The 22,029-nt window shown below is 35.4% G+C and overlaps 1 protein-coding gene and 1 non-coding gene across 2 annotated transcripts; both read left to right on the forward strand.

The window, feature by feature from the left end:
- The first annotated feature begins 326 nt into the window (after positions 1–326).
- TRNAR-UCG lies at positions 327–400 on the forward strand. Its single transcript has one exon. It is a non-coding gene; the product is annotated as a tRNA-Arg (tRNA).
- Positions 401–9,708: 9,308 nt separating this feature from the next.
- Positions 9,709–16,578, forward strand: LOC110092584 (methylthioribose-1-phosphate isomerase). The gene is made up of 9 exons (XM_020817198.2): positions 9,709–9,938; positions 10,036–10,091; positions 14,169–14,324; positions 14,395–14,494; positions 14,811–14,953; positions 15,102–15,207; positions 15,422–15,560; positions 15,636–15,904; positions 16,263–16,578. Exons 1-9 carry the CDS (start codon positions 9,870–9,872, stop codon positions 16,341–16,343), a joined length of 1,119 nt encoding a protein of 372 aa, XP_020672857.1. The 5' UTR covers positions 9,709–9,869; the 3' UTR covers positions 16,344–16,578.
- Positions 16,579–22,029: the final 5,451 nt, after the last annotated feature.

Consider the following 22,029-nt stretch of genomic DNA (forward strand, 5'->3'; position numbering starts at 1 on the left):
GAAGTTTTCTATTATATTTTAGGCATCTGATTTGGGCTCGGATGGACCACCTTTGATACCGTTGGATTCGTCTAATTGAAACATTCAATTTGACTATGAACTTGCTGAAATTGGAGTTCATATGTTTTTGAATTTTATTTCAAAAGTTTCTAATTTTAATTTTGCCTTGAGATTCGTACCAAATAATATGGATTTATTGTAGATATATCAATTATAAAATTATTATGATAATTGCAAGATGAAAATTCCACAACAATTCAAAAAATAGATGAAACGGTGTATTGTTTACATTAATTTAACTATATGTGTAACACTTAAATAACAATGACCGCATAGCGCAGTGGATTAGCGCGTCTGACTTCGGATCAGAAGGTCGTGGGTTCGACTCCCACTGTGGTCGATTCAATTGCTAAAAATGTTGTTGAGTTTTAACATTTAGAGAACAAATATTTTTGCTGATTGTCAATATTTTTTTGTTTTTAAAATTATCATAAATTAAAAAAAAATTTATTCTGATCAAAACTGAAATTGATCATATAAACTAATTTTATTATACTTACGCTGTGTATGTGAGGATTCTAATTAATTTTTATTCAATTTAGAATCATTTTCAATTTTAAAATAATAATTATATTAATATATACCCATACTTTTTTAATGATTGTTTATAGCAATAAGTATAAATTGTATTGCATATTGAGAGAACCTGCAAAAGGTTAGAGAGAAACCAGAAAGAAAACTGAGAGAAAAGCTTAGAGATGAATAGTGTAAAGCATTGGCTCTTTTTTTCATTGCTGTTACATCCAGATTACATCGGTATAAATAGAATAGACTTTGTCTGCTAGACAAGTGGAGCAGACCGGTGGCAGAGCCGTTGGTTGCCAGGGATGCAGAGTAGTGGAAAAGGTATACTAGCTTATGTGGCTAGTAAATACTTAAGTGGTCTAACAGCCCCCCTCAAGTTGAGGGTTCAGAGGTTGAATGCTCAACTTGTTCCTGAGTTTGGTGAAGCGGGCTAGAGATAGCGGCTTGGTGAGTAGATCAACTGGTTGATCTTCCGAATTGAGATGATGAAGAAGAATTGCACCGGAGGAGATGTGCTGGCGAATGAAATGATAATCAATTTCTATGTGTTTGGTGCGAGCATGAAAGACCGGGTTGTGAGCCAGAGCTAGTGCCGAAGTGTTGTCACAGTAGAGAGAGGTTGGCTCAGTTTGTGGTATGTGAAAGTCAGCCAGAAGACGGCGCAGCCAAATAATGTCGGAGGTGGCGGAGGAGAGGGCTCGATATTCTGCTTCCATGGAAGATTTTGCCACGGTGACCTGTTTCTTCACGCACCATGATATGAGGCTTTTGCCCAGGAAGATGCAGAATCCGGTGATTGAGCGACGATCCTGAGTGTCACCAGCCCAGTCTGCATCTGAATAGGCTGTTAATTGGAGGGAATTGGGCTGTAGAGGCAGACCATAGTGAATTGTGCCTTGTATGTAGCGTAGTAGACGCTTCAGAGCCTTGTAGTCACTAACGGAGGGTTGATGCATTCGCTGGCAGATACTATTAGCGGTATAGGCAATATCAGGCCTGGTGATGGTCAGGTAATTTAGTGATCCGGCTAGACGTCTGTAATGTTGCGGATCGGAGTATGGCTCAGCGGGGTTAGTAGGAGAAGCGGGTTTGCGAGCCGAAGGTGTTAACACAGGCTTGCTGTTTTGAAGGCCAGCTGAGAGCAGAAGATCGGATGCATATTGAGTCTGATGGAGGAAGAGACCTGTATTGGTTTTGGTTACCTGAATGCCCAAGAAACTGGTGATCGGTCCCATTTGTTTGAGAGAATAGAGCTTCTGTAGATAGGAAACGAGCTGCTGAATTGTAGCTGAGTTGTTTCCGGTGATTAACAGGTCATCCACATAAATAAGAATGTACATCCGAATGTCGTTGTTGGAGTATGTGAGGAATAAGGGATCCGCTTTGCTGAAGTTAAAGCCAAATTGAAGTAAGGAGGAGGTGAATGTATTGTACCATTCCCTCGGCGCTTGCTTGAGCCCGTAAATGGTCTTATGGAGTTTGCAGACATGATGAGGATGGTCGGGGTCGGTAAAGCCGGTGGGCTGATGCATGTAAATAGCTTCCTTGAGCTCGCCATGAAGGAAGGCGTTGGAGATATCAAATTGAAATGTTGGCCAATTGTGCTGAAGCGAAATTAAGAGAAGTATTCAGATAGTCGGCATTTTCGCTATAGGACTGAAAGTCTCCTGATAATTGATACCGTATTCTTGGTTAAAACCTTGAGCAACTAGCCTGGCCTTGTGACGATCTATCTGACCGTTTGGAAGATATTTAATCTGGTAGGTCCACTTGCATCCCAGAATTGTAGTGTGTGGTGGTGGCGGAACGAGGGACCAAGTCCCTTGTTTTTGTAGAGCCAGGAATTCCTCTGACATGGCACGTCTCCACTGAGGTAGCTTGTTGTCTTGATTAAATGTGGAGGGGGTATGAGTGGTAGTGAGAGTGAGAAGATCGAATAACTGTTTCGGTTTTTGAATGCCCATTTTGAGTCGTGTCTGCATAGGATGAAGAGAGAAAGTTGTTGGCTGAGCTGGTATGTAAGATTGGGCAGAGGTGTTAGAGGCGGCTGAGGTGGGTGTGGACTGAATAGAATGCTGGCTGGGAGAGTGAATTGAAGTAGGGTCTGTATTAGAGTTTGGTCGGGTGGAGTTTGCTGGAGTAATTGTTGTGTTATGAGGGATGGTAGATGTTGGTAAGAGGAGGTAGGGAGTAGTGAATTCCGGCTGGGATATGGGATCTGATGTTGGTGTTTGTGAAGACTGAAATGAAAAAAATAGTTTCATAGAAGATGACGTGACGGGAAATGTGGAGTTGATTGGTATGGAGATTGAGACAGCGAAAGCCTTTGTGAGAAGAGTAGCCTAGGAAGACGCATTCGTGTGATCGAGGATGAAGCTTTGATGGGGCGTTTGGTTGAAGCCATGGAAAGCACAAGCATCCGAATACCTTAAGGTGTGAGTAAGAGGGGGAACGATTGTATAGAAGCTTATATGGTATATCATTTTGGATGCTTTTGGATGGTAACCGATTGATAAGGTAGGTGGAATGAAGGATGGCTTCGGCCCAAAAACGATGAGGTAGATTGGCTTGATGAAGTAGGGTTCATGCTGTCTCGAGTAAATGGCGGTGCTTGCGTTCAGCCGTGCCATTTTGTTCAGGTGTATGCGGGCAACTGAGTTGATGGTTTATTCCGTTGGCAAGGAGATATTCACGGAAAGAGTTGCTGGTGAATTCACTGCCTCCGTCCGAGCGGAGTGTGAGTATATTAGTGTTGAAATTGTTACGGATGGTATTATGTAAATGTTTGAATTTAGAGAATGTTTCGGCTTTATTGTGCATGAGGTAGAGCCATGAATACCTAGTGTGATCATCAACGAAAAGTACATAATAGCGAAAACCATGGAGAGAATTGACGGGAGCAGGGCCCCAAACATCAGAATGCATTAACATGAAAGGTTTGGTTACACGATTTGAGCTAGAAGTAAAAGGTAAACGGTGGCTTTTGGCCACATTACTTGAGGTGCAGTAAGAAGTAGACGGGGAGATACATAGAGAGGGAAACATTTTTGATAACATTTGTTGAGTGCGAGCATTTGGATGACCTAAACGAGCATGCCAGTTGGTAGATGTAGTCGAAGTTGAGTGAAGAGCAGTGAGGGTGTCGGAGGATGTGGGGACGGAATATAGCCCGTTACGGCAACGTCCACGGATGATTGTTTTGTTGTCCAAGAGATCCTTGATTGTGAAGCCGGTGGAATCAAAGGAAATTGAGCAATTGTTGTCAGTGGTTAGTCGATGAATAGAAAGAAGGTTGTGAGATAAATGAGGGACGTGAAGTAATTTGTATAGATGTAGCTTACGAGTGGATTTGGGGAGCGGAAGAATGCCTTGGCCCGAGTGCTGGATGGGGAGAGAGCTACCATTTGCAGTGGAGACAGTGTCGCTGCCGGAGTATGGAACGGGGTTCTGTAAATTGGATGCATTGGGGGTGAGGTGAGCAGACGCTCCAGAATCCAGTATCCATTCAGTTGGAATGTTCGATGGAGCTCCAGTTAGGAATGCTTTTGGTGCAGTGGAGGGACTGGGTGAGTAATTTGAGTTGTAATGGTGCCAGCAAGCAGAGGCTGAATGACCGACTTTTCCGCAAATTTGACAGATTGGGCGACTGGTATCGCCGGTGGGAGACCTAGGAGTTGCTGGATTTGGTCTAAAGGGAGCTCCTCTGCCGCGCGACCCACGGTAGGAACTGCGACCACGAGCTGGAGTAGCTCGGTTGGTATAGAGTGCTGCATTGTCGGAGGTGGCCGTGTCCCTGTGAAGTTCAACTTGCTGGTGAATCTCCTCACTACAGAGGAGAGTGTATAGCACGTCAAGATTGATGGGTAGTTGACTGGTTCGTATTGAGGTTTTGAAGGCATTGTATGAGGTGGGCAAGCCATTTAGAATGTGGAGAATGATCTCTTCCAGATCAAGTAATGAACCAGCTGCAGCTATACTATCAACGAGTGATTTAATTTTGGCTAGATACTGTGACATCGTGAGATCCTTCATCTGTATGTGGTATAACTCGTTTTTGAGCTGTATTACTCTGGATCGATTCGTGGACTGCAACCGGAGCTCAAGAGTTTGCCAGATTTCACTCGCCGACGTGAGAGTAAGGATGTAGGGTAATACCGCTGGGGAGATGGTAGACAGTAATGCGGACACCAGGTAATGTTCTACTAGATGCCAAAGGCGAAACTCGGCGGGATTTGAAGCGATCGTCGACGGAGAGGGTCGAGAGATGGTGCCTGTGAGATGGCCTTCGTAGCCATTCGCAGTAAACAGTTGAAGAACTTGAAGTCGCCATATAGGATAGTTTTCGTTGGTAAGCTGGTTCTGAATGATGAGCTTGAGGTTTGACATGAGAAACTTGAGAGTCGGCGGGATTTGAACTTCAGCTGTCACCATTGAAGTTGGCGGATCTGCGCCTGAAGTCTGAAGGGAGGTCGGTTGAGTAACTGATGTAGATTCTTGATCTACCATTGTGAAGAGAAAGGCGGATCACCGAGACTGTTCTGATACCATGAGAGAACCTGCAAAAGGTTAGAGAGAAACCAGAGAGAAAACTGAGAGAAAAGCTTAGAGATGAATAGTGTAAAGCATTGGCTCTTTTTTTCATTGCTGTTACATCCAGATTACATCGGTATAAATAGAATAGACTTTGTCTGCTAGACAAGTGGAGCAGACCGGTGGCAGAGCCGTTGGTTGCCAGGGATGCAGAGTAGTGGAAAAGGTATACTAGCTTATGTGGCTAGTAAATACTTGAGTGGTCTAACACATATGACTCTAATTTCGTTACTAAAAAACAATCTTCATTGCCATCCATTCAAATTTTATGATCAATAAATTTTTAAATAATTATAATTACTTTATAATATCTTAATACAAAATATATTAAAATAAATTTAAATTTATTTTAAAAATAACGCATCTAACATTCTCTCGTTCTGTATGTATAATCAATTTAAAATAAATTTAATGATTTTTAAGTTGATTTTAACATGAATTATATTAGATTATTTTAATATAATTTTTTTTGCCCTTTTCACATATAGGCTAGAGCTTTTTTACCATTAAAATATTTATAATTATGAAAGATTTGTGGCAAAGTAGTTAGGAAAGAAAGTTTTTTTTTTTCTTGAAAGGGAATTCAAATATATTAAGTATTACTATTTTAATAAAAAGTAGGGATTTGCATATATAATACTCAAAGTTTTTATAATCGATATGTTTAACACTGAAATTTTAAGTATTTACTTTGAGATATCACTATGTTATTGGAGCTAATCAAAATCATTTTGATTTTACCAGACACAAGGAAATTATTACGAGATCTCGCCTTAGTAGCTCCCCGATGAAGGTATCTACTAGAACACTGCTGTTATGTGAAGGAAAAGTTGTGATGTGAGCTTATTGTTAAAGGCATCAATGGGGCCATGACGCCTGAAGGAGAATAAAAGTTGTTAATAGTGCTGGTGAAAGATCAATAGTGGATCTCACAATAGAAGCTAATGAGATAGTTGTCGAAGATATTGATGAGCTCAATGGCATGTGAAAGAGAAGTCATAATAGGAACTTGTTAACGAATACATCAATGAGCATGGGCGGGGCAAAGGGTTTTTTTTTTTCACGGGGGCGCAAATCTTTGAACTAAAAACAAAAAAAATCTCAACTTTTTTCATTCAGGGTTGAAATTGACATTGATGCTTTAAAAAAATTATTAATCGTTAGATTCATTATATAAAGATAAAATATATTATAAAGAAAAAAAAAACATATATTATCTATAATTTCTCCAGCCGAATATTCATTTTTTCAAATTGTTGAACAATTAATTTATTGTCAATACTATTAAATATATCATTTTCAATATAAGTAAACAATAATTAATTCAAGAGTCTCTCATACGATTACGTAAACATTCTTTAAAATATTTATTACAGAAAATGCTCATTCAACTGTTGCTGTAGTAATTGACAATATCAAAGCAAGCTTGATAAATAAGAATATCAAATGATAAATATCATTATTCATAGTCTCAACTATTTTTTGAGCAAGTTCTCCAAGTCTTTTTAAATTCATAAATGCATCATTCGATCTTATATCAACAATAACATTTTCAATTTGGTTGTCTAGTATGATGATATTCATTTCTAAAAAATCTAACGAATAAAATTTTGCTTTATTAAAAGCTGAAAATGACTAATATAAATTCAAACATATCACACACATAAATAATTATGTATTACTTTCATCAAGATGCTTGAAGTTACATATTTATAATAGTGTAAAAAATTTCGATTTGATAATGATGTCTATTTATTATATTTTCATTATAGCCTTCCTCACATCACAAATGTATGAGTTATGTTTGGAATATATATGATATTCTTATCACAAAATAATTCAAGTTCTTTAAACAAAATGTTCGACCCATTATTTCTCATATTTTGAAGCATTTATTTAAAAACTTTTACCAAAGTCATGACATTAATAATGTCTTGATCCCTTCTTTGCGGTACTTATGATAATTCATTTATAACTCCTAATATAATATTCATCATATGCAAATTGAAAATACATTTAAAATTTTTTACAGATTCAAGTAGGGAATATTCATCACCTTTTTACTCACTACTTGATCCCTCAAGTATCACTATCTCAAGAATCTCTATTATAGTGAATTCTAGTGGGAACCCCATGAGTGTTTCCTCATCTTTGATGTGCAATTTCTTGATTTAAATCTCGACCTTTAATAACTCCTCCACTTTCCAGTTGTTCAATAGTTTTCTCATAATATTTTACTCATAATATATCTCTTTTTTGTATGAACTACTAGCAATATTAAGAAAGAAAGTAACTTGGACATGGTTTTTTGTAACTGCAACTAATGCTAGTTGGAGTTGTTGATCAAAATAATGTATATAATAAGACGAATAGTTTTCTTTCATGATCAATATTTTTAGTCCATTAAACTTGCCTTGTATGTTGCTTACTCCATCATAACCTTTGTCTATGCAATTGTGTCAACCCAACTTCGTAAAAGGTACTTCAATAGTCATTTTTAGAGTTGGAGCTATTATGTCTCCTACATAAATAATATCAATAAAATGCTCAATAACACATCCTAATATATCAATATAACATAACACAACAAAAACTCATTCTTTAATTGATATATCCAGAGATTTATCATGTAAAATTATGAATACATCATTTTTTAATTCATCGATTATAACATTTGAAACCTCAATTGCAACAACTTATGTAATTACTTTCTAGATTTTTGAAAATATTATTTTATTATTTTGAGGAGCATTATCCAAAATAGTTTTACTTATGTCTTCATTGTGGTTAACAAGAAAGGGCACACGTTTAAGAAATTCCCTTGATTCTCATAATCCTCTAATATATCATGCCCAAGGAATTTCTAATCCTTGTTGTAAAAGGAAACATACACAATTAACACTTGTATTTAATAGTGTATGATAATATTTGTGATTTTAATCAAAAGGTCTTTCAAAAGCTAATGTGATAACTCTATCTTAATTCATTAAATTTGCACATTTTCCTCTAGCAATATTATGTGTATTATTTATATTACCAACATAAATATGAAATCTATCTTTTTTTTTTCTAATTTAAAAAATGTTTTGTATTAAAACCGTCATCGCTAGCCTGTTCTTCAACCAGAGGTCTATATAGATAACAAAATAAACAATAAACTGCATCCTTGATTATACTACATTCTAACCAAGCTTTATGATCATCAAATAATGCAAGATTAAATCTATGAAATTTATCTCCAATTTGTGTATGCAGGAATTCATAATCACGAAGTTGACACAGTCCTTTCAGCAAGTAATGTCTCCAAACACTATCTCTCTCGTTAGAATGATAATCCAATTTTTTTTTCTCAATTTAGGATTGACAGGGAAATCATCAAAATTTGTTTATACACAATTTTGTTTATTTTGTGTATTGATTCCTCACATAAAATTTTTTAAGCATCTCCTTAATACCTTCTCATTTCTAATTTGAATGAAACCAACATAAACAATTTGATCAAAAGATATATAACATATATGAGACATATTATTATTATTTCAAAAGATATTTTGGAATCAACTGCTTTTAAAAGTTAAGTATGAACCCTATTCACTATAAGAACAAAGATTCATAAGGGACTTGTAATGGAATTATATTAACAAAGACGGGCTTGTAATGGAATTATATTAACAAAGACTCAATCTAATCAAAATATTCATCATTCATATTTGGAGTCAATAGTTTAGAAATAATGCATAAATAATTATTAAAAGTCAACTTTATATCTTGTTTCTGATATGAAACTCAAACAAAGAACAGGAGAGTTAAAGAGAAGCGTACTATCCAATTAACAGTGAAAACATGTACTACCAACAGTAAAAAAAAATCCAGAAATGACTACAAAATAGAGAAATAGAGAGAAGTTATCAATTTATCATAGCCCCTAACCTAGAAAGAAATGCTTCAATTTGATTAGAGAAAAGTTTGGGTATCTAAACGAATCATCACAAATTCAACGAATCACAAAAAAAAAAAAAAAAAAAATCAAAAGTTAGAAATACAGAACATTGCAAACAACTACTATTAAAATACCACCATCTTTTCTTAGAATTAATAGTCAATAGAGAGTAAGGAGTCAAGTTGGCCACTTTTGGGTGAGGATAGACTTAAATTGTATTTTAAGAGTTGTAAAAATCCTAAACATTAACATATTCTTAAGTTTAAAAAAATTGAGGGTGGGCACTTTAGTTCCCTCCCTAGTCTTGGAAGAGATGGATGCATGTAAAGCGTGACGAAAAGATCTCAATACCATGCAAAAGGAAATAAGATAGTCATCTACATGAAATACAATGGAGGGTGTGAGCTTGGATGTAATTTCTATTATTACCAAAATATTTGAGTGTTATGCAAAAAAAAAAAATTGAGTTTAATTATTAAATATATAAATTATATAATTTTGAGCATCATATGTATAAATCCCAAAATTAATAAATAAAATTACAAATACCACCTTTTTTTGTCTCGTCTTTTTCACGACCCCCACTTCCGAATATGTCACTAATAGTTTTTTCATTATTCTCTCGCCGCCGATGCGCGCCTTTCCTCAATCGCTGAACTTTTTCAGTTCTTTTCCGCATCCTTGTTCCATTATCACGACGAAAAACGTTTTGAAATAGGGTTAGGGCGAGGCTGTTATACTTTATTCGTTGATAATGGTGGATCAGTACAGTCCGCTGCAGTCCATCTGCTACCAACGCGGTTCGCTTCGCCTTCTCGATCAGGTAGGTATTCTTGGTTTCCCTTTCTATGCATTTCGAATTTCTGTGCCTGTTCGAGGCCTTTTTTATTGCTTCTCTGATTTGGCTTGGCTCTAAGCAGAGAAAACTCCCGCTGGAAACAGTTTATTTGGATATCCTTAATGCCTCTGATGGATGGTGAGTTGAGTTGCCCTTCCAATTTTTCGAATATCTGATTTGATTAAGTTATTGCTGTTAGAGGAACTTGTTTTGTAACACTGTTCGTCATCTGAAACAAGTTTTGCTTTTACATTACTGCAAGCTGCTAGTTTGGTTCATAGGATAATTTGATCTGATCAAACTTAAGGCCTATTTGGTTGAAGGTAGGATTTGTAAATATAGATTTGATAAATCCCATTCAATTAGGATTTAAATTTTTTTGAATATTTGGACTATTTGTTTGGCTACAAGTACGATTTAATTAAGCAGGACTTACTAAATCCTGTAAATCAGATTTAGTAAATATTGTGAGGATTAAAACTTGAAATTTTTTTGACATGCAACTGTTAAATCTTAATAAATCATGATAAACGGTTTCGCTATTATTTATATTTTAATTTTTTTTAATGGTTTCTCTATTTATGATACAACAACAACATCATCAAACATTTATCCCATGACGTGGGGTTGGCTACGTAAAATTTTTTCCTCTATTGTGTCATGGTAAGAGTCAGATTCTCATTTACATCTAATAAAAAAAATCATTTTTAATACTTTCTAACCAAGTTTTTCTAGGTCTACCTCTACCTTTCTTGATATAGGCCAAATTCCTGACCGGGTCATTGGAAGGCCGACATTTTATGAAATCATCTAAGGCAACTCTCTCTAATCTTATATGCTGCTGGAGCTACTCCAATCTTTTTACGTGTGTACTCGTTTTGCAGTCTGTCTCTAAAAGTCAAGCCACTCATCCACCTGAGCATTCTGATCTTTGCAACATTTAACATAATTTTATTCTTCTTTTTTAATTGCCAACATTCTGTGCCATAAAGCATTGCAGATCTCACCACCATCTTATAAAATTTCCCTTAAGTTTGAGAGGTACTTTTTTGTCATACAATAGGCACGATGCATTCCTCTACTTCAACCATCTAACTTGAATTCTACTAATAATATCTTCATTTATTTCACCATCACTGTGATTAATAGAACCGAGATATCTAAAATGTGTACTCTTTTTTTTTGACTTGATCTTCCAAATTCACAATCCCATAACTCGATCTATTACTACTAAAATTAAACTCCATGTATTGGTTTTTGATCTACTCAAACAAAAACCTTTACACTCTAAGATTGACCTCCATAATTCAAGTTTTCCTTCAACTCCCTTTCTAGTCTTATTAACAAGAAGAATATCATTAGTAAAAAGCATACACCAAGGTACCAAAAATATAAAACTCTGAAAAATCACAAAAAAAAAGAAATGAGATAACTAGATAATTTTGAACTGGCCTAAAACTCCTGGTAGTTGAGGGAAAAGGTTTTTGAAAATTTGAGGATGTCTACAAGTCCAAGATATTGAGGGAGAAGAGAAGTAGCCATCAAAACTAATTTCATTTGTTGTTTGTATACCCTAATTTTTTCATAATATTGAGTATTTATAGGCTACAAAAGCACCTAATAACGAATTAAATAACCTAATAAGTCCAATACCTTTAAGCTAACACGAATCAATAATTGCCCATTAAAGATACCCTTACATTTATGCCTAACATTTACCATTTGATATAAATAAAACACATAAAACAATAAAAAATAATGAAAACATCAAGAGATGAGATATTTAGGCAACTTCAAACTTACAAATTTAGGCAGTTGAGGGAGAAAGTTCTAGACAATTTAATGATTCTTACAGCTGCAAGATTGAGGGAGAAGAAGGGAAGCACTCATCAAGGCTAATTTTATTCATATGTTGCATTCCCTAATTTTTTTTGCAATAGGAGTAATTTTATGCTACAAAGAATGTAATAACCTATTAAAAATGTAATGATCTAATATCTATAAGCTAACATGACTACCTATTTGCCTATTTACCAAAACACATAAACCATTGAAAATTACTCAAAACATCAAGAAATGAGATAACTAGGTAACTTTGAGCTTTGTAAAACTCCAGGTGGTTGAGGGAAAAGATTTTAGGCAATTTGAGAATGCCTACAACTTCAAGAGAAAGAGAATGAAAGATAAGGAGAGCAGCTTTCAAGGTTAATTTCATTCATTGTTTGCTTGCCCTAATTTTTTTCACAAGATGAGTATTTATAGGCTACAAAAGAAGCTAATAACCTATTATTTTCCTAATTTATGATAAACTATTTGTCTATTTGTTTCAAAATTTAAAATTTTTGAGAGGGAAATCCTTGAATCTGATAAATCCTGTAAATGACGGGGTTTACTAAATCTTAGATATAAACAAGAATGGGCTTGAAACGAGATTTATCAAAACAGTAGGATTTTAAGTTTGAAAATTTTGTTTCACAGGATTTAAGCTAAATCTTGCTTCAATCTTGCCTAAAATAAGATTCCAAATAATCTTAATCTCATGAGGATTTAATATATACTAGATTCCAGCCCGGATTTAACAAAGCCTAATAAATTCAAGATTTACTTTTGGTAGGATTTCAAAGCTCGTTATAACGTGTTTGGGGAGATTTAGACTAAATTCAGATTAAATCCTACATTAGATTTGCAGCCAAACAGTCTCACAAGCTAGAAATGCTTGGATGAATTAATTAATTGCAGCTGTGTTTAATTTAATCTTGTGGGATATCCTGAAACAATTTCCTTACGAATGATAATACTTTTGTTTTTGACAGAATTGTATAAGACAAGCATCTCTGTTATGTCGAATTACAAATTTTGCTTAGCCAAATTATGTGATTTTTTGCATCTGTTGTGTCATTGCGTACTCATTCTCCATGTTATTCAATTGAGAATACATCAATGTTTTTTTTTTTGTTTGGGTGCATTTCATATTGTGCTTATGTGCTGTATTTTGCTAGTGGCGCGAGTCATATAAAGCTGTGTAAGAGATCCACGGCTAAGATATGCTCACTACTGTTGACTGTTTATTGAGTTGGCAATCATGTGCCTTTTTAAAGGAAAATACATCTCATACTTACGTGCTGTCCAATTTTAATTGTTTGCCTTGCAGCAATACAAATATTTTCTTCTTAGTAGTCTTTTAAATTTTTCTAAAGCTTGTACTTCTTGAGGTTCTAACAATGATCCTGTTGGAGTTTGCCCACCCCTTGTTTCATCTTCAAAATTATTTTAAGGGGCAAATGATCTGCAGGATGCCGCTGCAAAACTAAGAATCCCTTAACGAATTTTTAATTTTTTGCCTTTCATGTGGCCTTACTGAAATTATAAGGGAGAAAAAACATAGTAGAATCCTATGAATGAGGTTCTGGTAATGCTATGAATGATAGAATCGGGCAACTGTATACTCGGGGTGGTAGGAAAACAGCAAGTCAGCAAGTAATGGCTAGTCTTTCAGATGCAGCCTGCAGTACTAGGGTTTGGAAACCTGTTAACATTCTTAGACTCTAACTATGTTATACTTATTAATATTAACATTAGATATCGAAATTGTGGCTTTACTTCTAACACAATTTGATTTATATTCGAATTTCTGAACTTCTAACACAATTTGATGCACTTAACCATCTTGTGGGCTGAAAACTTTGCATTGCATTATTCTTATTTGCTACGATGCTTGTTATCTATAGCTTGAATGGATGCATCATTTGCCTTTTTTTTTCCTTTTTCATGATGTGTATTTTCTGGTCTCATGGTTGTACTCTTCTTTGCTTGAACTGTATTCTTAGTCTTCACTACTAAAATACTGGTTATTTTCTCAAAGGAAGTTGAAATTCACCTTCAATCTCTATCAAATATTCATTCATATTTTTTTTGGTTCATTTAATAAGTTTTTCTTTATTATATTTTGGAAAATATTGGTGCACATATCCTTCTCCTTGTGATTTTTATTGCTCTTGAAATGTCCACGTAGTTGCATATCTTGTTTGAATGCCATTTTGATGCATTTGCTCCTATTATGGGATGCCTTTCACAAAATGGAAATGTTTTAGAATCAAAACTTTCTATATTCCAATTGTTTCATTACTTTGGATAGCTTGCTACTTTTAATGTTTACTTTCTTGGAACGATTCTTCTGTCAGAGTTTAATAGAATGTTCTCTGTGTTTCTCTTCAGGAATGCGATCAGAGACATGGTAGTTCGTGGTGCTCCTGCAATTGCAATATCAGCAGCTTTATCTCTAGCTGTTGAAATTTTTAACCTTGACTTTAGCGGGACTTCTTTGGATGCAGCTTCCTTCCTTGTCAAGAAATTGGAATACCTTGTTTCCAGGTCATATTAGATTGGAACTTTGATTAAAACTATAAGTTTCTTAAAACTTAAAGTTTCCCATCATTTGCAGCCGACCCACTGCTGTAAATCTTTCAGATGCAGCTACAAAACTTCAAAACCTTGTGTTAAAAACTGCTGAGACTGCTGCTGATGCAAAATTTGTCATTCAGGTGTGTAATATAACTACTGAGCCAGGAACAGAAAAATCTTTCTTTTGATGTTTTTTATATCATAGCTGATTCAATACTTACGTGTTTACTCAGAGAAATGAGATGGCAGTACTAAGCCCTTTCTTCCTTTGCTGCCTTTTATATTTAACGTTTTTCATCAGCATCATGAGCCTTTTTCATCATGTTTCGGAGTTTTTACTGGAGCTTTGTTATTGTTTTAGAACTGGCTAACAATCTTAATTGATTGCAGATTCAAACTTCTATGTTTTATGTTGTCAGTGGGCTAACCTTTTTGACGCCTTTCTTGTATTATCAGACATATATTGATGCCGCAGAAAATATGCTCACTGATGATGTCAATACTAACAAAGCCATCGGCTTTCATGGAGCAAATGATATACAATCAAATCTGAATGATTCCAAGAGAATATCTATTTTGACACATTGTAACACGGGCAGGTTCATCTCTCTTAATTTTCAATTGTCTCCTGTTGGATGGAAAACAATCCTTTTCTTCCATCTACACGTTTACCCCAGATCCACAATGCCTATTCTGACTTTACAAACAACAAGTATGTATTATTCCTCAATATGCTATCTTGTACAGCCTTGCCACTGCTGGGTATGGTACAGCACTTGGAGTTATCCGTGCCCTTCATGCTAATGGAACTCTAGAGACAGCATTCTGTACTGAAACACGGCCTTTTAACCAGGTAAACTTAACATCTTGACTCTTCATTATGTCTTTTATGGTTTTTGAGTTGTTTTTCTGACCATTTTTAATGTCTTTATACATTTTAGCTACCACCTAATTTGCCTCGATGTTCCTGATCCACCTTAACGTTTTCCCTAATGATACTCATTTAAACAAAATAGTTTAATACAACCTTGGAATTTTACAGAACAGGTTGTTTTGCTGCCTTGCAGGGATCTAGACTCACAGCGTTTGAACTAGTTCATGATAAGATCCCAGCAACATTGATAGCGGATTCAGCGGCAGCTTCATTGATGAAAGCCGGGCGGGTTGGTGCTGTTATAGTTGGGGCTGATCGCATTGCTGCAAATGGTAGTCTATTGAAAACCAGAACAAAACGAAATCAAAATTGTCAGATTTCTTAATGATGTGAAATTTATCTTGTAGGTGATACTGCGAACAAAATCGGAACATACAGCCTGGCTCTTTGTGCATTACACCATGGGTTGCCATTTTATGTGGCAGCTCCAGTAACTTCCATAGACCTCTCACTTTCATCTGGAGACCAAATTCTTATAGAGGAGAGATCACCAAAGGAGTTGCTGTGTTCTGATGGAGGACTTGGGAAGCAAGTGGCTGCCTCAGGGATTGGTGTCTGGAATCCTGCATTTGATGTTACTCCGGCTAACCTGATTACTGCTATAATAACTGAAAAGGTCCCTCCTCCCCCCCACAATCTGATTAAATCTTAGGTTTGTTGATTTTATTTTATTCATGATTGATTTGCATAGATACCCCTGAATTCTTATTTATTTATATATCTAACACCTAAATTTTACATTTATTTATCATCCTAATGCCTAAATCATATAAAAGATACTACTATCATTAACCTATCTAAATTAAAACATACTTTTGCTTGCATATATTTGATGTGATTTAAACACTATGATGTTATATAAATAAATTTAAAATTTGAATATTTGAAATTTAAATGCATCAGGTGGTATGTATGTAAATCCCCAATTCTTCTGGTCATTCATTTTATTTTTGTTTTTTTACTTTGCTGAGTAGGGTGTCATCAGAAAGGTTTTGGCTGATGATTTTAATATCAAAGGTTTTATACAAAATGCAGCAAATGGGAAAAAAGAGTAGAGCTCCACCATCATGTAGGTTTCTGTTATATTTGCATCTTAAGCTCTATGCAACTCTCAACATAAATAAATGTAATTAGGATGATTTTGTGGCTTGCATGACCTTTTCCATTTTATATTTACTCAGAGTATGCCTCCTTGTGAAGTTTGTGTCCTATTGCTTTGCAATCTTACATTTTGTATCATCAAACGAATGGCATTGCAGCAAATATTTATTACAAAATAGCTTATTATGATTTCGACCGTTACGTAGAAATGATGAAAAACATTCAGTACACCGTTCTATTTTAACGTATGGATTTAACTTTTTTTTTTTCCAAGCAGATGTCAGATTTGTAAATTCTTATAATTTCAGTGGTATGTAATTCTCCCAAAAAAGAAAATTTACATGCATTTGACATGTCCTCATGTATTTGTTTTATGAAGCTGATGGTGCAAAACATATGATAGTCAGTTTAATTCCCTCATTTTGAAGTCATGGCTAAACAAAAAAATAATAACTGAATCAAGGGGAAGTACGGTAGACAAGCTTGTTTGAACGGTTGGTTCAGACTGAAAAGAATTAATTTTCTTCTTTTTGAATAAATGGAAATTGTAAATAGAATGGCTATCAGCCTTGCTGTTGGCCACTCCTTAACCAAAGAGGATATCTTCCCTGGCTCCCCAACGCGGTGTCCTGTTTTTCAGTATTATATATTAGATTGTTATTAGATAATCATTGGATCATTTTCTTAGGAATCTATAAATATACCCCCTTTTGAGAGATTAGGGCATCAAGCAAACATGTATAAACAATGGATCATTTGAATGGCTTAGGTTTCGTTTGGGACGGCTTTCTTACTGCTTCGTAAAGCAGTTTTTTAGTACAAAATTTTTATTTTTTGTGCTAAGCCGTCCCAAACAAAGCCTTAGTCTTTCCCCAAAAATACTTTTAGTTGCGAGCATCTTACAAATGACCATATCCTTTTCTTCCATCTCTACTGGGAGTTTAGACAAGCTATAAATTGTATAATTATCAATATATTTACTGTTTTCCCTTCATTTTCTCAGTTTTATATGTTTGGGTTTGCAACAATGGTGCTCTCATTGAGCTTTGGTGGCTGTCATCAGATCTACTTCAGCCCAGATTTTGTGGTAGAGTCATGGTCATGCTTTTGATCCATCCACCGAATATAGGATTCCTGGCCTATCTCTTTCCTTCATGACTCCCAGATCTTCGCACATATTGCCCTAATCCGGTGATCCCTACTCATAGCGTTGTCCACTTCCAAATTCCATCGGATTTTCAGCCGCCGAACCCTATTGCTCTTGTCTAGATATGTGCCTTCCCACATCTCCATCCTCCATTTCATCTCCGTCAATCAATTTCGGATCTCACACCTATGCAGCTGATCCTCTCAATCCTATCTTGAGGGCAAGGTTGGTATGAAGGGGTGGGTAATGTTATTGAATAAATAAATATAATAAGTTAATTAGCAGATATTAGATTGCTATTATATAATTAGAAGTTTATTAGGTTTCCTGGGAGTTTATACACTCCCTCTTTGGGAACTCTGGCATCAAGCAAACATATAAAAGCAATAAAGCCTTTGGGTCACTTTAATGTAGGGTTTAAATGATCTTTATGATGAAGGTAATAACTTGATTGGTGTCCCCATAAGGTGGTGGTGAAAGATTTATTTGAGTGGTGGTACAATGGGTATTCATGATTTGGACATATTTGATGCTGAAACTTCTTGGCTATCATGTTGGGGAAGATGAGTAAACACCACAATGACGAAACAAACAAGAAAGTAAACGTAGCAGAAAAGTAAAGGACTCTAGAATTTTAGCAAAAAAAAGTAAATACATGCATTTACTTTATACTCAACCAAACAACTTCAAAATATTTTAGCAAAAAAAAAGTAAATACATGCATTTACTTTATACTCAACCAAACAACTTCAAAATATTTTAAATATATTGCATTCCCAACGACGTCTAGTTTATTTGGAGAATCAACAAGCACTCAACCAAACTAGTACAAAAATAACAAAAATAAATCAATCGGTTGAATGCTTGTTGTTTAATAGGCTTTGAATATGTCCTTAATTGAGTATGCTTAGCTTGATAAACATTCTTATTTTCTGATCCACTTTTTTAAATATTTAGGAAACTCTTGCTTTGAATTCGTACCAGCATTAGATGCAAATGTGTTCCCTTGACTTCGTAGCTTGGACTTGGATGAGTGCCTTTCCCTTTTGTAGTACGAAGGCTATCGGAATACTTCCCCATATTAAGCCCTGACCTCCATACATTATTATTTTGTCTATGAAACTAGTTTGGGTTTGGAAAATAATGCGGACCATCCTTCAATAGAGTTCAAATTCATGTGATTCCCTACAAAGGCAACGGCATGATGCCCTCTGCCTACATTCTTCTCGCACAAAATTATGAGGATTAGAATGAATACTAAGATGATGAAAGCATGAGTCGGTGGAAGAACGACGATGGGTGCTTCTTTTCATTGGAGTCTCAGGCTCATTAAGACAATCAATCAGCCAAGAAAATAGTTCCTCAATTGAAATGGCCTCAAGAAAGGGAATTTTTATTAGGTCCGGTGTCCTGACGTAGTTGTACATTCAGACGCCATAAAATGGTGCCACGTGCTCTTACTATTTACTGCGAGGCCCGACAACCCGACCCGGACTGGATCCAGGGTTGCTATGCATTGGCTGATTTGTGCAAATTGGGGTATTGCTAGGTATTGCTTGATATTGTTCGGCAATAACGAGAAGTATCATTATGTGAAGAGCAATACCTAGTAATACGGAGCAATACCGAGCGATATCCCGGTTTTGCTAGGTATTGCTCGGTGTTGGTCTTCACAAAGCAGTATCTCTCGTTATTGTCAAACAATACCTAGCAATACCGAGCAATAACTAGCAATACGTGAGCATAGCAACCCCGGGTTTCGGTCCAGGTCGGGTCGTCGGGCCGCGCGGTAAAAAGTAAGAGCACGTGGCGACATGTTATTGACGTCCAAACATAAAGCTATGTCAGGACACCAGACCTAATAAAAATTCCAAGAAAGGTAGGCTAATCTTGTGTAAACCCCTTTCTCAACCATGGCTCCTCTTTTGATCCGAATGGACTATAATTCCCATATGCAGGAGTTGCAATGCTTGGAGAGATGGTTTTGGTCGGAGTAAAGGTTGATTCTTAAGGTTCCTAAAGCTAGCCACCCAGTCATGTACCACAACCTAAGTAGATTGCAAACAAATTACATAAATTTGAGAATTATTGAAAAGAAGCCAAATCAAAATGCATAAAATCTCAAGAGAATGCTTACATATAATCAAAATCACTAATCAATAAAAAAAGTTACTTTGATGATGCTAGCTTGTAAGGGGGAAACAAATAGCATCAAGTGATCAAGATCAAGAAGTTGAGGAATTGTCCAAGAGGGCAAGCCTCTAATGCACCAATCTTTTATTTTTATAAGATAGCAAACATATATATTTGATGAATTATGAGTATGGTGAGACATATAAAGTTAAATTTTTATAAAATTATCATTTAATAAATTAATTTTAAGTCACGTGACAAATTCTATTAAAATATATAATAATAGTAATTTTATTTATTTAATGAAAATAATTTTCTTTTTTATTAGAAATATTTAATATCATATATGGATCTATCTTTATATTCATTTAATTATTTTCTATAAGACAAATGTGTTAATACAATTTTAATAAAATAAAAGTTTACAATTTTATAATATTAAGATCAAAATTATAAATAAAATAAAAATAGATATTCTTCAAAATATTTAACCAATCATCTTAATTGAAGAGAAATTTAGCCCTTAATTCTTATCAGCCCCCAACCTAAGGTGTCATTTGAACCTCCTCTTTTGAACACAATCGAGCCAGCCAATCAACTCATGTTGGTTGGACCACCCAATTAAGCACATAGTCAAAACTAGATTATATCATATCATTGTATGATATTGGAGGCTTTTTCCTTACTACATTGCTCTTTTATTTCCCTCTCCAACTGGATCTTCGACTCTCTTGCTCCTCCCCGACCTACTAGGTTTCAAACATTAGAGGCTTCTCCTCTTTGACAATTCCTTGGCATTTTGATCTCGACCACGGCAATGCCATCATGAGGTCCGGACACCGGAGAGTCAGAATCATCCGGATTTCTCTCTGTCTACAGTCAAAACGCAGTCGAAGCATAGCTGCTACATTAACTGCACTTTGACTATGTTTTTACTGTAGACAGAGAGAAATGTGGATGATTTCTCTCTGTCTGGTGTCCAAACTTAATAATTTCTCCCTCCCCCATCAGAGCATTTCAATCGAGGAGCATTTTTCTCGGTTGATTGATATACTTGATGAGCCTAATTCTCCAGTGAAAAATATGTGCTCATTGTCATTCTTCCAATGACTTATACTTGCATCACCCTCGACTTCATTCTAATCCTCATAATTTTGCCCAGGAGGAATGTAGGGAACACGAGGCATTTGAGTCTAATACTGTTAAGAATCCTGAACAAGAGGCGTCTCCTGAAGGAACAATTATTACGTCCTCCGACCGGACGTAGAGGAACATCCGGTCGGAGGCAAATTCCCGCCAAATACCGAGATGTACCGAGCAAATACCGAGCAATGTCAAACAATAACGAAGAATACCATCATTTGAAGACCCAATACCGAGTTATATCGGGCTTTACAGAGCAAATACCGAGTTATACAAAAGCTGTACCGAGTTTTTTTCAAAAAAACTCGGTACAACTCGGTATTTCTCGGTACAGCTCGGTATAACTCGGTATTGGTCTTCAGAGAACGGTATTCTTCATTATTATCAAATAATACCTAGTTGTATCGAGCAAATACCTAGTTTTTGGACGGAAAATTGCCTCCAACCGGACGTTCCTCTACGCCCTTGCACCGAACGTAATAAAAGTTCCTCCTGAAGAATTAAAAAAGTGGATCATAAAACAAGAATGTTTCTCAGACTAAGCATAATCAACAACATACATAATCACTCTATTTAGTACTTTTCATATCACAATAACTATTTTGATTTGATCACTCTATTTAGTACTTTTCAATGTTTTTATAGTGACTTTAAAAGAGATGTTTTCTCCGCAACAATTTTATAATCAATTTTATAAAAAGCTACAGCCATTCCAATATGACCCTTAGTGTGGGGATTATTTTGCATTGTTATTTAAAATTTTAAATAATATTGAAAAATAAGATTTTAAGTATCTCAAATTTTGTGTTGATAAAAAAATGAGCACGTTTTAGAAGAATACATGAAAGTACACATAATTTGTTACAAAAAGTGAGGGGAAAATGAGAAGTCATAGTAGATGGTGGTAATGGTAGTATAAAGATAAGCCCGATTGCAACCATCTGTCCATTATCATACGAATATCTTCGTCTGACTATCATTGTCCAACTATTATAATTCATTCATTGTTGTCCAACCATCATCATCTGATTATCTTTGCTTGTTTATCATCACCTGACTATCATCACTTGATTGTTGTCACTTGTACACTGTCAACTAATTATTTTCGCCCAAGTAAAACTATTTAGTTATCGCATCTCCAACATTTTTTCTTAGATTCATAAAATATAAATTTATATTACATATTTTATAACATCATCTTCTCAAATTGGGAGGAA

This window comes from Dendrobium catenatum, unplaced genomic scaffold, assembly GCF_001605985.2.
Source record: "Dendrobium catenatum unplaced genomic scaffold, ASM160598v2 fragScaff_scaffold_325, whole genome shotgun sequence".
NCBI classification, from domain to species: domain Eukaryota; kingdom Viridiplantae; phylum Streptophyta; class Magnoliopsida; order Asparagales; family Orchidaceae; genus Dendrobium; species Dendrobium catenatum.